The sequence below is a fragment of the Populus euphratica genome, unplaced genomic scaffold (assembly GCF_000495115.2).
Source record: "Populus euphratica unplaced genomic scaffold, PopEup_1.0 scaffold443.1, whole genome shotgun sequence".
NCBI classification, from domain to species: Eukaryota; Viridiplantae; Streptophyta; class Magnoliopsida; order Malpighiales; family Salicaceae; genus Populus; species Populus euphratica.
Genome location: NW_011500327.1, coordinates 25,707 through 39,658, shown reverse-complemented (window position 1 = coordinate 39,658; position 13,952 = coordinate 25,707). Strand labels below are relative to the sequence as shown.

The 13,952-nt window shown below is 32.8% G+C and overlaps 3 protein-coding genes across 5 annotated transcripts; 1 reads left to right on the top strand and 2 right to left on the bottom strand.

Annotated features, from left to right (window-relative positions):
- Nucleotides 1–3,199: 3,199 nt before the first annotated feature.
- Nucleotides 3,200–5,636, top strand: LOC105113653 (esterase-like). Of its 3 annotated transcripts, none has more exons than XM_011009911.1 (6): nt 3,200–3,488; nt 4,025–4,234; nt 4,328–4,494; nt 4,659–4,923; nt 5,082–5,388; nt 5,496–5,636. In XM_011009911.1, the coding sequence occupies exons 1-5, from the start codon at nt 3,236–3,238 to the stop codon at nt 5,345–5,347; spliced, it is 1,161 nt and encodes a 386-aa protein (XP_011008213.1). In that variant the 5' UTR covers nt 3,200–3,235; the 3' UTR covers nt 5,348–5,388; nt 5,496–5,636. The 3 variants fall into 3 exon arrangements, with proteins under 3 accessions (XP_011008213.1, XP_011008212.1, XP_011008211.1); XM_011009910.1 differs by having other exon boundaries at nt 5,082–5,381; nt 5,489–5,555; XM_011009909.1 differs by having other exon boundaries at nt 5,082–5,555.
- Nucleotides 5,637–5,665: 29 nt separating this feature from the next.
- Nucleotides 5,666–7,813, bottom strand: LOC105113654 (uncharacterized). Its single transcript, XM_011009912.1, has one exon. It carries the CDS (start codon nt 7,245–7,247, stop codon nt 6,117–6,119), a length of 1,131 nt encoding a protein of 376 aa, XP_011008214.1. The 5' UTR covers nt 7,248–7,813; the 3' UTR covers nt 5,666–6,116.
- A 111-nt stretch (nt 7,814–7,924) lies between these two features.
- CEST (death domain associated protein) lies at nt 7,925–12,078 on the bottom strand. The gene is made up of 6 exons (XM_011009913.1): nt 11,610–12,078; nt 11,461–11,505; nt 11,205–11,318; nt 10,401–10,481; nt 8,657–8,821; nt 7,925–8,126 (listed from the first exon to the last, which is right to left on the bottom strand). Exons 1-6 carry the CDS (start codon nt 11,949–11,951, stop codon nt 8,037–8,039), a joined length of 837 nt encoding a protein of 278 aa, XP_011008215.1. The 5' UTR covers nt 11,952–12,078; the 3' UTR covers nt 7,925–8,036.
- Between the last annotated feature and the right edge of the window lie 1,874 nt (nt 12,079–13,952).

Sequence of the window (13,952 nt, the reverse complement as noted above, 5' to 3'; positions counted from 1 at the left end):
CGGGGGTGACAGGCGTGCATGGTGAGATTCGAACCCAGGTGCGGAAGAAGAGAACAAGTTTTTCCCACCACTAGGCCAGAAACTCACTTACAAAAAAACCCACTAAATCCTTTTATTTTGCTCTTAAAACAGTTAAAAAATAAAACTTATTCTAGTCTTTAATCATCATTGAATATATTGATTGGAGTTATTGTTGTTTTTACAAGGTTTTTAAATAACATAAAATTTTAAGTATAATTTTTATATAGAAGAAAAACTATAATTTTATTGTGGTTTTTGCATATTATATTAAAATTATAAAAAATTTAACTACCCAAGAATCATAAAGTAAATTAAATTTTAGAATAAAAAAATTATGATTTTATGAATTTTTTCATTCTCAACACACCAAAATTCTTCAAAATTAAATAATAGCAGAAATGACTAGATTATTTTTTAAAATATCTAGTTATTTAGTTTGTTAATTAATATTACGACTTGCTTACAACCATAATATTTAGTTAAATATCGTGTTTTTAAATCTTAATATTATTAAAATATCACATTATTATACCGTGACATCCCAAATGAATTAAAAAAATGACAGATTACTTTTTTTTTTTGAATTAAAAAAATGACAGATTACTTTTTTAAAAAAAATGGAACAATAAAATTTTAAATTAAAGTTTTTTATAAGGTGATCCTATCCCGCAGAATTTTATGTTATATATTCTTGCTGTCTTTTTTATATTATTTTCGCCTGGCAGGTTGTGATGACAAGGCTACAATGGCCAATTCTTCACCTCATTCCTCACCTCTTTGTTTCTTTCTTTTTTCTGTTCTCTCCTCCACTTGGTTTCTACACAAGCTTTATTTTCGTCTTCCTTTAACTAGATGTTTTTTTTTTCTTAGTTTTAATTTTAATACTTTTTATTTCAATCTTCTGAAAACCAAAGATTTTAAATATTTTTTTATAAAATTAAGTAACAATTTAATAGCGATATTTCTTTACTCCACGAGAATCTCTCATTGAATCTATCAAAACAAACTGACATTAAAGAAAATAACTTAAAATAATCAAATTAAAAAATATATATACATGAAAAAAAGCTCCATTGAATTCACAATGCAATTATGCGTGAGTGCACAGTAATTTAAACAATAAATTGCTTACCTCCTTTTATTTTATTTGTATGAGTTTTTTAACGGTTTATGGAAGGAATACGTATTCAGTTAACACCAAAACATAGAATTTTCAACGAGAGACGGTGACGGTGACGTAACGTTGTTAATTGCATCATATCACGTGAGGGGTGGAGTGTCCATGTCAGATGGGCATGGAACTGGAGGATGGTTTTAAATGGCAGTCATGGTTACGGTTGCCGTGTAGTTCAATAACCTTAAACGATGTATTTAATATATATTACGGTTGGTATCTGTATACATTAATTATGCGTGCATAAATTATATTAAAAACTCATCAAAAAAATCTTTTTGAAGCGTGACGTCGGCGACCCCAATTATAGGCATGACACTAATTTCTATTATTTATTTATTTACTTACATGAGATAAGAACGTGTTGATAATGTAAATATGTTTTCTTGTCTTGTCAAGATTTTAATTGGAAATTAAAATTTTGATGGGTATCTTTAATGAAATGATAAAATTATTGCCGACTTGAGTAAAAAATTAAAATATATATCCACATGATAATATCTGATTTTGGAACATTGATGTATATTTAATTTTTTTTTATTTAACTATATAAAATTAAATATTTTTATCATAAATATAATAATTTAGATTTTATTGATATTATAAATTATTATTCTTTTACTAGTGTGTTTTTTTTAAATATATTTCTTTAACTATGTTGTTTTTATATATATAAATTGTAAACAACTAAAATCAATATAAAAAAAAATATAACTATTTGAAACAAGTCTAAAAGGTATTTCTTCAATCAAGTCATGTTTGCTTTATTGATGTGGGCTTTTTGTTGCCAAGATATTTTTTTATTATAATCTATGTTTTTTTAAAAATTTTATCATAATCTTAAAAGAAACTTTTAATTAAAAAAATAGTTAATTGATAATTTTAAAGAGAATATATTTAAAAAAATAAAACAATTATACTGAGAAAATTATATAAAAAACTTTAAAAATAGTTATTCCATATACATTTATAAATTTATGCATATTATGTTCATATATACTTATTAAGAAATAAATTGTAGATATTACCATGAAGGATGCTAATATTATTTAAAAAGAATGACAAAATTAGATAAATATAAATTATTTTATTTAAAAATAATTAAAAAACACACCCCCTAGCCACTATAACCATCTTCCCACCAACAAAACATATTTTATTCGGTTTAAAAATACAAAATCAAATCAAGTAGAAAAACCTTTCAAGGTTGATTTTTTTTTTTTGTATATTAAAGAAAAAACAAATCAAGTAGAAAAACCTTTCAAGGTTGAATTTTTTTTTTTTTTTGTATATTAAAGAAAAAATCACCTCCGTTAAGTTCTATTCTTAAAAATAAATATATAAATACCAAAATCAAAGTTAAAGTTATTGATGACAGAATTTGACCACCCAAAAGTTTTTTCTCCATAAATTTTCCTCTCTCAAGTTTCAAGGATTGAAATGGAAAAAAAATAAACTTTGGGACCTAAACAAGCATTCCAAAACCATAAGGGATCAAACTTAAAAAAATAAAATTGAGGGATTAAAATGTAGATTCAAACGCCTTGCATCGTTGTGTTTGAGAGAAATAAAAATCATAATGTTCTGGTGGATCTGGGCTGGGCCTATAATCTCTAACACGAACCCCCAAAATTGGCCACTAGGCTTTAAAGCCCTTTGTGTTAGGGCCTCAGGGTCTTTTTCCAGTCTTTAGTAAACAGCGACGCAGCCCCAGGCCTCTGCCTAGTAAATATGAAATACTATCAATCTTCAAGTGACTTCCGGCCCAACGGTTGTCAAGATCTAACTGCTGTCTAGCCTCGCACGATTATGTCTCTTATTAATTATTCGACTTCTCTTTTTTCAAGGTTTTGCTAATGGTAGAAACCACTTCATATAAAATGTTCCTGTCGAAGCATCAAACAATAGCAAAAACATCGTCATCGATTTCGTCATGGAGGGTTTTTGTTTTTTGGTGTGGCGTATGTCGTAGGTCTGGTCTGACCTGAGAGCCAAAAGCATTACCTTTTCACTTACAGAGAGCTAATTTTCACTTCCAGCATGGAATTTATTCCTAGTACTACAATCTATCTTATAACTCTTCTCTCCTTTTCCACGCCTTTTGAAACTTCCGCCACCATCTTTGACTTCGAAAACTGTGAGTTCCCAGCAGTCTTTAACTTTGGTGACTCCAACTCCGATACCGGTGGATTGGCAGCTTCTTTCACACCCCCTAACTTTCCCAATGGAGAGACGTACTTTGACATGCCAGCAGGGAGATACTGTGATGGAAGGCTTATTATAGATTTTATTTGTAAGCTTTTCTTTTTTAACTTTGGAAAATCCAAAGTATAGATTCTTAGTTTCCAGGTGAGCATGTTAAAAATTTAAATGTTAAGTATGTTTTATGAAAGAAATACACCAATACAAGTTAATCTGCATCTTAAGTTGTGTAGCGGTCACTGATTTTGGAATCTTGAGATTATAATTCATGAATTTTCTTTCAATTGCATTTTTTTTACTAGTTTAAGCCTAATATTCATGTTTTATCCATAAAAATGGTGTCGATTTGAAGAAAATTTGTCAGAAAAATTAATGAACAATACTAACATTTTTTTTTTTTGTCTAGTATGCATAGTTATGCGCTGAGATGACATCAGTTTGAAGAAAAATTGATGAATATTAACAAAATGCTTGATTGAGAATATTTTGAAATATTTCAGATTGAATTTGATAAAATTCATAAATCTGGAACTCAATTGAAAATGAGTAGATAGGTTTAGGAGTAGATTGAGGTTTTCCCAGTTATTATTTTTATTTAAATAGCTGGAAAAAACCGTGTTTTTTCAGCAAAGAGTCTTAATCTTCCGTATCTGAGTGCATATTTGAATTCTCTGGGGACGAACTTCACACATGGAGCAAACTTTGCCACTTCATCATCCACCATTACCTTACCAACTAGTATTATGCCAAATGGTGAATACAGTCCTTTCTACCTTGGAGTACAGTATGAGCAATTCTTGCAATTCAAAGCCAGGTCACAGTTGATCAGGGAAGGAGGTATCCCTTATAACATAGTTTATTGGTTTCATGTTTTCAAGATGATGCTCGATTAACTAATTAACCTTAAATTGGCACGACTTGGTTCTGTAGGAGGAATTTTTGCCAGGTTGATGCCCCGTGAAGAATACTTTGAAAAAGCTTTATACACATTTGATATTGGTCAAAATGATCTCGGGGCTGGATTTTTTAGTATGTCTGTTGAGGAAGTGAATGCATCTGTCCCTGATATGATTAATGCATTTTCAACAAATGTTGAGGTATGCAACTCGATTCCGCTCCTTTTCCCTCCTCTAGACATTGAATGCAAGAACAATTTCAGTGTAAATATTTATACATAGCATGTATATGGTTCACCCCTCTGAGTCTCTTAGAATTTCAGTGGCTAAAAAGAGTGGAGTCTTGTTGATGTATGTGGATGCAGAACATATACCATTTGGGAGCTAGATCATTCTGGATTCATAACACCGGACCAATTGGTTGTCTCGGCTACATTTTAGTTGGATTTCCCACAGCAGAGAAAGATGTTGCAGGTTGCGCTAAGCCTTACAATGAAGTAGCTCAATACTTTAATCACAAGTTGAAGGAAAGTGTTTTTCAACTCAGGAGAGATTTTCCAACAGCTTTATTCACATACGTAGATGTTTATTCTCTGAAGTATGCTTTGTTCAGCGAGCCGAAAACATATGGTATTTAAACCTTGATGCTACACTCAAATCGCGTTGAGAATTACTTGCATCTATCACCTTAGCAGGATATGCTCATTTTCTCTTATTCGCTCAACATATTATATTCGTGACTTTTGATCTTCCAGATGTATTTGATGTGGTTTCTTTGCAAACTGCAGGATTTGAGCTTCCACTTGTAGCATGCTGTGGCCATGGCAACCTGTATAACTATAGCAGCGGTGCTGTATGTGGAGCAACCATTGCAGTAAACGGTACCCAAAAAACAGTGGGTTCATGTGATAACCCCTCGGTACGGGTAGTTTGGGATGGGGAGCACTACACTGAAGCTGCAAACCAATTTATATTTGATCAAATTTCTACAGGAGTATTTTCTGATCCACCTGTTCCTTTGAAAATGGCATGTCTTGGGACTGCAGACCTTTAGAGATCATATGTATCAATATCATCGAATACCTAAATGTTGAAGAATTTAGTAATGCTGATTACCTAAAGCAAGTAGACACAAACATGACAGGTTGCACGACACCAAACTCCCTGAGCTGAGGAAAACAGGAAACTATTAATGTGTTAACAGGGTAAAGTTACCACAAATTTTAGGGATATAATCAACCATGAACTCATCATTATGGCCAGTATTAGGCGAGGCTGGTCAACTGACTGAAAGCGACCTTTTCTGCTCTTGTAATTCTGAAAGATGAAATGAATTTTGAACAGATGTATTGTTAAATATAGCTAGAACAGGTTTTTTTTAATCATCATTCTGTTCTTATCTTTGGTGTTGGGCAAGGTTATGGCATTTTAGAGGAATAGGAGCAACGAAACATGGCAGTTCACTTTCTTATAGCAACTCGATCTCTCATGGTAATTGAACGGATTTTCAATCTTACCCAAGTGCAAAATCTCACCCATCGATAGATGCTGAAAATTTGCATGGTGGTTCATTGGTCACTAGAATTAATTTGACAGCAACTTCATGAAGACCATTCTATCCACCCAATACATAAAACAAATGAAGTACAAGAAATGAAAAAATTCTCGTACAGTTATATTGTTCAACCTTCTCTACCTTATCCCCAGAATATGACTGGAAAATGAAGGATACATCAGACTCGGTAAAAACTGTCATCCAAAACTGCACAATTGCAGCAAACAGAAGAACACGATGCTAGAAGGAAAGGAAGTTAGCAGAAATTTCATGCACCCTGTGCTTCTAAGAAAGCATTGAAGTCCTCCCTAGCCTTTTGCAAGCGAGGTGTAATGCAAGAAGTTGGCGAGGTAGGGTGCGATGTGGAAGATGATGTTGAAAACCGAACATGGCGAAAAGATTCATGGGATTTCCTGGGTGATGCTCTTGTTGAACAACTTTTGAGAACTCCTTTTCGATCCTTGTCGAAGACGAAGGCGGCAGCAACTGGTGAAGTTGCATCATTGGAACTAGTTTGGATCAACTCCATCGGCAAATCAAAGTAAAGATTCATGGAGTCATCTTCATGGTCATTTATGATGGCCGATGAAGCCCATGAACCACATTCAAATTTTTCCAGAGAAACTGTCCTGGATATTACATTTCCCAAATCTACTTTTACTTCTTCCTTTTTTGGTCTCACTGGTTTTCCCTTTGCAAAGCCTGGGAGGTACAAGCATAGCACACCGCATTTAAATCCATCATCAATGGAATCCATCTTTTCACCAGTTATGAGATCTTCTTTGCTAGCCTCAGTTTTGAAGTGTCCATGAGGTCTGTTATTGGATTTGCAGGCATTTGGTCTGGTGAACCAAAGATCAAGTTCATCAGCCGGTGAGGCTGTCCATCCTTCCGCACAAGACTTGCTCCTTCGCAAGTGAATTTCTTGTTGAGCAGCGAGGGGAGCTTGTGCTGAAGAATGTCGACTGGCCATTTTGTCAATTTGGCGGGGAGATGCTTGGCTTTCGTTTTTCCATTTCTTCTTCAACATGGTGAAGCTGATCGAAGGAGATGAGCTGGCTGAACTGGGGAGGCTGCAGGTTATAAGCTGGGATTTTGAAGGCAGTACAGGTGGAAGCAGGTCTGGAGTTGGAGTAGTTGAAACTAGCGGCAGCATGAAATTGAAGCTGGATTCTCTCCTTGATGATTCTCTCAACGATATTGGATCCACTGAAATCTGCTTTTCCTTTTGCATACTCTCCTTTCTGACCAACTTTTTAGATTCTTCAATAGCCATGAATTTTAACTCATGGAAATGTTCAGCAGTACTCATACAGAAGTCCAGATCATCAGAGATCTCAAGTGTTTCGCGAGTTCCATTATTTGAAGTGGGAAGGACAATATCTGAAGTTGGGACCATGGTGTTTAAGGGCACAAACTAGCTATGAGAATAAAATGAGCGACTTAACTACTTATAAGAACAAGAGGAGGAATATGGCAAAGTGAGGACGTGGGCAGCATGTCATAAGTGTCAATGAGTAGTGATTTCCACGTTTTTCCCCACTCGCCCGTATAAAAAATGGCGTAGTTATATAATATTGCAAGTTCTATGTCATATATCAATGTATCATCTGCTAGCTTCAGAATAATTTAGTTTATATTATATTCTTATGAGAGCTGACTTCCCTGCAATAATTATGGTCTAATAAGAGTAGCACTAATCGACACTAGCTAGAATCTAGTTTGTCCCCAGCATGACTCAAAAATAAGTGCCCCCCAAGCACCAGAGAAACCACTGTTTGATGTGCTTGCGTCAACAAATAAAATCACCATAACAAGCATGCAAGACATACGATGAGGCTTAAGCCAATAAGCAATACTAAAAGACTTCATGTTTTTTGGGCATCAAAAACTAAGAAGTATCGCATGGCCAACCATAAAAGATCACCAACAAGGACATGACACCAACTCTTTAATTTCTGCCTGGAAGTTGCAAGAAATTGTTGTAATATATTTTCATTTTCTTCATTCACAAAACACAACAAAGGAAGATCATTAGGGAGCTGCAAAGAGGCATTCATTAGAAACTTTCTATCATACTAGCTCAAGCAAAGTCAATTAATTAACATATATTGTGATTGTATAATCATGGGGTATTCACATTGTTTGAATATGATACATTTTAAGTTAAAAGGTAGGACAAAAATCTCTACTGGAGAGAATTATAAAATAAGATTAATACTACTGCAATACCAATGATGATTGGAAAACCTGTGACCAAGTATAGCGCTCCATAACCCTGCAAAAGAGTTAGCTTCCTGGTTACAACCTCAAATTAGACCAGTCAATTTTCAATTTTCAATAGCAGATTGTTTTATCCTCCCCTCACCAAGACGCCACTACAACCAGCATGCAGATTTAATGATCGAGGCGGATAGTAAATGGTTTGTGTTTTTCAACAAATATTGTAGTCAAGTTAAAGATTGCACGGAATATCAATCAGCAATTAAAACAAAAGGTATTACTATTTAAATCATATTATTTCTTTTCTGCTTTCCATGTATGAAGTTAGAAAATCAATAAGCCTTTATAAGAAACCAAAACATATTTAACAGTGCCTTTCAACTGTGAGAGAGTCAGTATTTTCCACATCAAATGTTTCACGAGTAGAAAATTTTAAGAGCTAGTTGTATCCATGTTTGCAGGAGTATTGGCACCACATGGACAGCAAGCTCATGAGAAGCAGCCAGACTACTGTATTTAGAAAAACACACAAGCAGACCACCCTTAACTGAAATACACATTAAACTAAACAGAAAGTGAACAAACCACAACTGGGGGCACGTCAGTTTCATCATTCCTATCAGCATCCTCAATTTCAGCAGCTGAGTCCCAATCAATTTTCAGTCTCCTTGCAGCCTCTTTAGGATTTATGCCAGTGTCAGTGGCTTTTGCATAAAGGGATTTGCTTGGCTTTGTCTTTGGTGCTTCAACCTATTCAAGGAACAGGTCATTGTATAAACAAATATTCAGCAAGGCCACAAATAAGGTGGAGGTGGTAATCACTGAATACAAGTTAAGGGAGGATCTATTAAAATGGTGTTGCCGTGAAAAAATGCAGACCCATTATGCACCAGTATGGAAAATTAATGGGTTGAAACAAGGATTGAAGAAGAGGAAAATGACAATTAATTTCATGGCTGAGCTGGTACACAAACGATTCAGGCGTTTAGAACCGCAACCATTCACAGAATTTTGGCTTAAAACAGAATGGTAAAGTAAAAAAAGGGACCTATGTAGCAAACTTGAAACTCTGACGATTAACTTGAGTTGAATTCAGTGGAGTTGCATGGTTATGGATATATTGCTTTTCAATTATGGGTTGAACTCTAGGTTAAATTGGCTAATTCTAATAAGTTGACTTATTCATGCAAGGTGAAAATTATCCCAGTTAGCGGGATAAAGTTTCCTTCACAATGTGTCAAAATTATGTGGTCAAGACTATGCCTATTAGTCCTTGATAGATTATGATTAGAATATCAAGGGATCATGTTATTGCACACTTAGTTTCAACTACCTAGTCTTGAACCTTACAAAGTAGATTTGTTTTCTAGCTACTTTTACACACAGAATTAAGTAAATATGAGGTTCATTACTCGTAACCTGCAGCATACTTTATTATCAGAGGTGACGTGACTTTGTTGCACAGTACTGTCAACATGGAAGTGATATAACTCAACTCACTTAAACTAGAACACAGCATACTAATGTAGTAGGGTTGTGGCTCCGCTTCAATCTATTCATAGTTTTCAATGCTCTGTGCCTTTTGCTGATCATTCAAAGAAAATATTTGCTTTAATAACTCTTTATATCCAACTTAGACAACCTTGCATAGTGATTCTTTCACCCTTCTCTGACTTCTGTGTATTCTGGCTAACTGAACACAGAAAACCCCAATCTTTTCTATTCATGTTGCATTGCACATCACTTCTTGCATACCTCAACACAGTGAATGTTTGAAAAACACGATCACCTCCTTGTTGAGAATGATCCCACCTTCACCAAACCCGCTCCTTTTTGTTCTTGTCTCATACCTTGCTCACAACAGCCTATCTCATTTATCACTTCCCAGCTCGTTCTGAATTTCAACTCCCATTCGAATGTCTTTGGGTGCCTCGCCAAACTATCTTAGTCTTTTAAGGAATTGGTTTTTTATGCTTTCCTTTTATGTGACCATACATGGAATATATGCTTGAAATGCAGTCACAAACTTCAATTCTCTGGGCTAATCTCTCACCCAAAGTGCTGAGAAAAATGTTTTGCTTTAAGCACAGAAAATATCACATTATCTCAGAAATCATATTGCAAAGGGACATGATCATAGCTAATGTTCATCCTAGCTTATGTTTACATCTAACCTTCACCTAAAGAAGGGAATTATCTGTAAGTAAATTTACAAGTACAGCTGATTTCTGAAAATTTAAATATTGATGAAAATCAGGAGACCAGAAGAAGTCAAAACCATAGCACCCCCTATTATCAACAATGAGCATAGACTAAACCACAAGTTTACCTCCAAATTAGGCCAATTTATCATCTCCTCAGCTAGCATTTGAAGTGCCTCCCGATTTTTTGGGATTTTGCCTTCATTCACCTGGTAAATAAAGGATCAAATATTAGGAAGAATGAAATAATATTGTTCACGCCTTATCAATATAAAGAGAATGTTTTCAAATTCTCTACTGGAGCAGGTGAGCTAACTTTCTTGAAGTGCAAATGCTTGAAGCAGCAACTATCGTTATGGATTTTGGAGAAATTTGAAATTGCAAAGTTTCAGCACTTAAAAGATCAGGGATGGATATCTGTCAAAAAAACTCCCATCTGCTACTAACTAAGTTGAGAAGATTGGAGATACTTGATCAACTCATTGAAACGTTATGTTAGATGGTCAGATGATTAATTTCAATTCCAGCTTATTTATCCTCTTCTATACCAAATTAGCAACTATCTGCAAAACAAGGAGTTCTTGGATGTCTTTGTTTATGTGTAGGGGAATGCAGATTTTAAAACCAAATCTATGCACATCAGTTCATGGGAGAAAACTTAACGTATCACCCTCTACTTTCCCAATACTTAACACACAGTCTCATTCTTTAGTTACGGTAATGCATTACAATAGCCAGAAAAATAACTTCCTTCAAATCTCCAGCTAGCCTTGGCAAAAATTGACTAATAGTAACCTCAGTGCTGTCAAATATAAAGCACAATTGAATCTCAATAAGGTATTAGGTTCAAGCACATTTCAATTCTAAAGTTAACTTCACAAGAAATGAATAAGCAGCAGCGGTGATTATTAGTTATAAAGGGAGGGATTTACTTGTTCTAGAGCTTCAGCCAAGTCATCTCTGGTTGGGGTATCAGCATCATCAATACCAAGCAGTCTCCTTCTCTCAACTTCTCTTGGGTCCTCAATCATTACTGTCAACTTAACCTAAAATATTTGGATGAGTAATTGAGATCAAAGTGAATTTAATAATAAAGAAACAAAAATATTGAGCGAATTTGTAGTACAATATTCAGCTGCAAGAACAGTGAACATGAAGTGAATTGAATAACAAAGAAACAAAAAATACCTCACTAAATATCATGTCTCTGTTTTTCCTTAGAAGCTCCAACACCTAGCCAAAAGACACTGATACAATCAATTACTAAGACACATGGTATTCTTTAAAATTTAAAAGAAACGAGAAAGAGAAAATGGTGAGGGGAAATGAAAAGCGACCCTTTTGATATCTTGAACATATTGGAGGTCTTGAGGGCTAGGGGGTAGTGCTTCTTCTTCCTCTTCTTCTTCCTCTTCCTCTTCCTGGTCTTCTTCTTGATCTTGGACACTCAATTCTATGTCTTCTTTACCAACCAACAAATTACCAGTCTTTCTCCTTCTCAAAGCATTATGGTCGAGAAAAATACTCGCCAATCTTGTTGTCAGTCGCTCATTCAAAGAAGGTGTGTATTGGTGGGATTGAAAGAAGAGTGAATGGGAATGTGAAGAAGAAGAAGAAGAAGAAGATAATGAGCGTGCAAGGGGCATTTGGTAAAGTTGCAAAGCCATTGTTAACATCATCTTTCTTCACTCTCCTGCCTTCTATATCTATGTGAAAAACTAGTAGGAGTTACTGGTATGAAGTAGTTGATGATAGGTTCATGCGTGTCAATTTTGAGCATTTCAAAATCTTGGGAGTTCAATGTTAAAGAAGATGAAGATGATGTTATGATAATCCCTTGGGTGGTTGAAAGTAAAGGCCCAAATGTTACTCCATATGGATTAGTCTTTTGGGCTTTTGCAAGTGATCCCGATTCACATCAGAATTAACTAACGAATTAATAACACATGGAGCAAGCAACAATGTCACAAGTTTGATGTTGATTAAAAATTATTAAATTTAAATTAAATAAACATGATTTAGAGGAAGCCACTATCATTATCGCGCACTACGTTATCAATATTTTTTTAATATATAAAAATATATATATATATATATATGCATTGTTAATATTTGTTTTATTAGAAATTTTTTTTAAATCATATAGAAATTAACCTGATATGATATGACAAGTTTAAAAATAACTCAAATAATTAATAAAAATATAGTTTAACTTAAAATAAATACTTAAAATAATAATTTTTTATAAATACTAAGATGAAATAAATCAAAACAAATCACAAAATCTAATGAATTAATCCAACAAAGAATAAAAATATTTAAAAAATAAAAAAATAAGTTGATCGAATTCCTGTCAAACTCGCAATTTAGATCATAATACTATAATAACCTCATAACATATAAATTAAAAAATAATTATAAAAGTCAATCTCCAATAAATTTAATGTTTGATAATACAATTAAAAGAAAAAAATTAAAAAACTAAAAGGCCCATTAGAAAAATGAAAAAAAAATAAGTCCATCAAACTCACTTTCTAAATCATAAGATTACAACAACTTTATAAAAAATAAACTATAAAATTCAATTCTTAATAAATTTAATATTTAAGAGTAAAATTAAAAAAATATATAGATTCAACAATAAATTATATTTTATATTAGAAAATAAAGTAAAATATCCTCCTCTTTTAATCTTTTTGTAAATAAAAATTATAACAAATTACTTTTTTATTATTTAAAATTTCTCAGGGATCTAGTTATGAAATCTAGAATATAATTGATATATCTGTAAAAAAAAATATATAAAAAAATCTCAATCACATTATCAGGTTAAATAATAAAATATTTTTTATTTTTTTTAATTATACTTCAAAACATTTTAATGTATGAATGGTAAAATACATTAGAAACAACTATCATAATCATGATTTATGATGATGTTTAATGTTAAAAGTATGAAATATACCGAAAACATTATTTTATGGGTTTTTTTTTTAATTTCAAGATAATATTGTTAAAGCACTTTTGACATTTACAAAATATATATAAAAAAATTATTTGATTTTCAAAACCAATAAAAATAACCTCCAAATTTTTCTTTACAAAATAGAACTTCTCTTTTGTATATACGGCCCCATGGATTCAAATTTTTTTAAATATAAAAAAAATTAGGTCTTAAATTGTTTTTACCATCATTATTAAATTTGAAAATATAATCATTTAAATTTTTTGTTATAAAAATATTTTTTTATGTTAATATATTTTTTATTTATTTTAGCCAAACAATTTTTTTATTGAAAAAATTAAATTTACTTGCAAGAACATATGTAATCAAACAAGGAAAATATAATGCATCAATCAACTCCATTCCATCATATTCTTCACTACACCAGAGAATTGATTATATTAAATGACATTACACCCTACCAAACAAATATTGTGTTCAAGTTTTTTCAATGATTCCATTTCTAAGTTCAATGGGATAATCATTGCTCTATCAAATCAAAAATAGGTAATTACCATCGTATCAATACTCCTTCAGTCCTGATGGAAAGAAACTGATGAAAATTGATTCTTATCAAATCAAGGAGCCTATTTCCACTTAAAACAACTGCAAAACCAGATTGATATAATTAATTAGTGGCTTAGCTTTATTGATGATCATCATTTATGTAAGTCGC

What these genes read in the sequence shown, in the direction of transcription:
- LOC105113654 (XM_011009912.1), bottom strand. Translation starts at nt 7,247, where the DNA reads ATGGTCCCAACTTCAGATATTGTCCTTCCCACTTCAAATAATGGAACT.
- CEST (XM_011009913.1), bottom strand. Translation starts at nt 11,951, where the DNA reads ATGATGTTAACAATGGCTTTGCAACTTTACCAAATGCCCCTTGCACGC. An exon ending in ATGTTCAAGATATCAAAAGG is followed by an intron (nt 11,506 to 11,609) that starts GTCGCTTTTCAT and finishes TCTTTTGGCTAG; the next exon opens with GTGTTGGAGCTTCTAAGGAA. An exon ending in TAAATTGGCCTAATTTGGAG is followed by an intron (nt 8,822 to 10,400) that starts GTAAACTTGTGG and finishes TTCCTTGAATAG; the next exon opens with GTTGAAGCACCAAAGACAAA.
- LOC105113653 (XM_011009911.1), top strand. Translation starts at nt 3,236, where the DNA reads ATGGAATTTATTCCTAGTACTACAATCTATCTTATAACTCTTCTCTCC. An exon ending in ACAGTTGATCAGGGAAGGAG is followed by an intron (nt 4,235 to 4,327) that starts GTATCCCTTATA and finishes TTGGTTCTGTAG; the next exon opens with GAGGAATTTTTGCCAGGTTG. An exon ending in CAGCGAGCCGAAAACATATG is followed by an intron (nt 4,924 to 5,081) that starts GTATTTAAACCT and finishes TGCAAACTGCAG; the next exon opens with GATTTGAGCTTCCACTTGTA.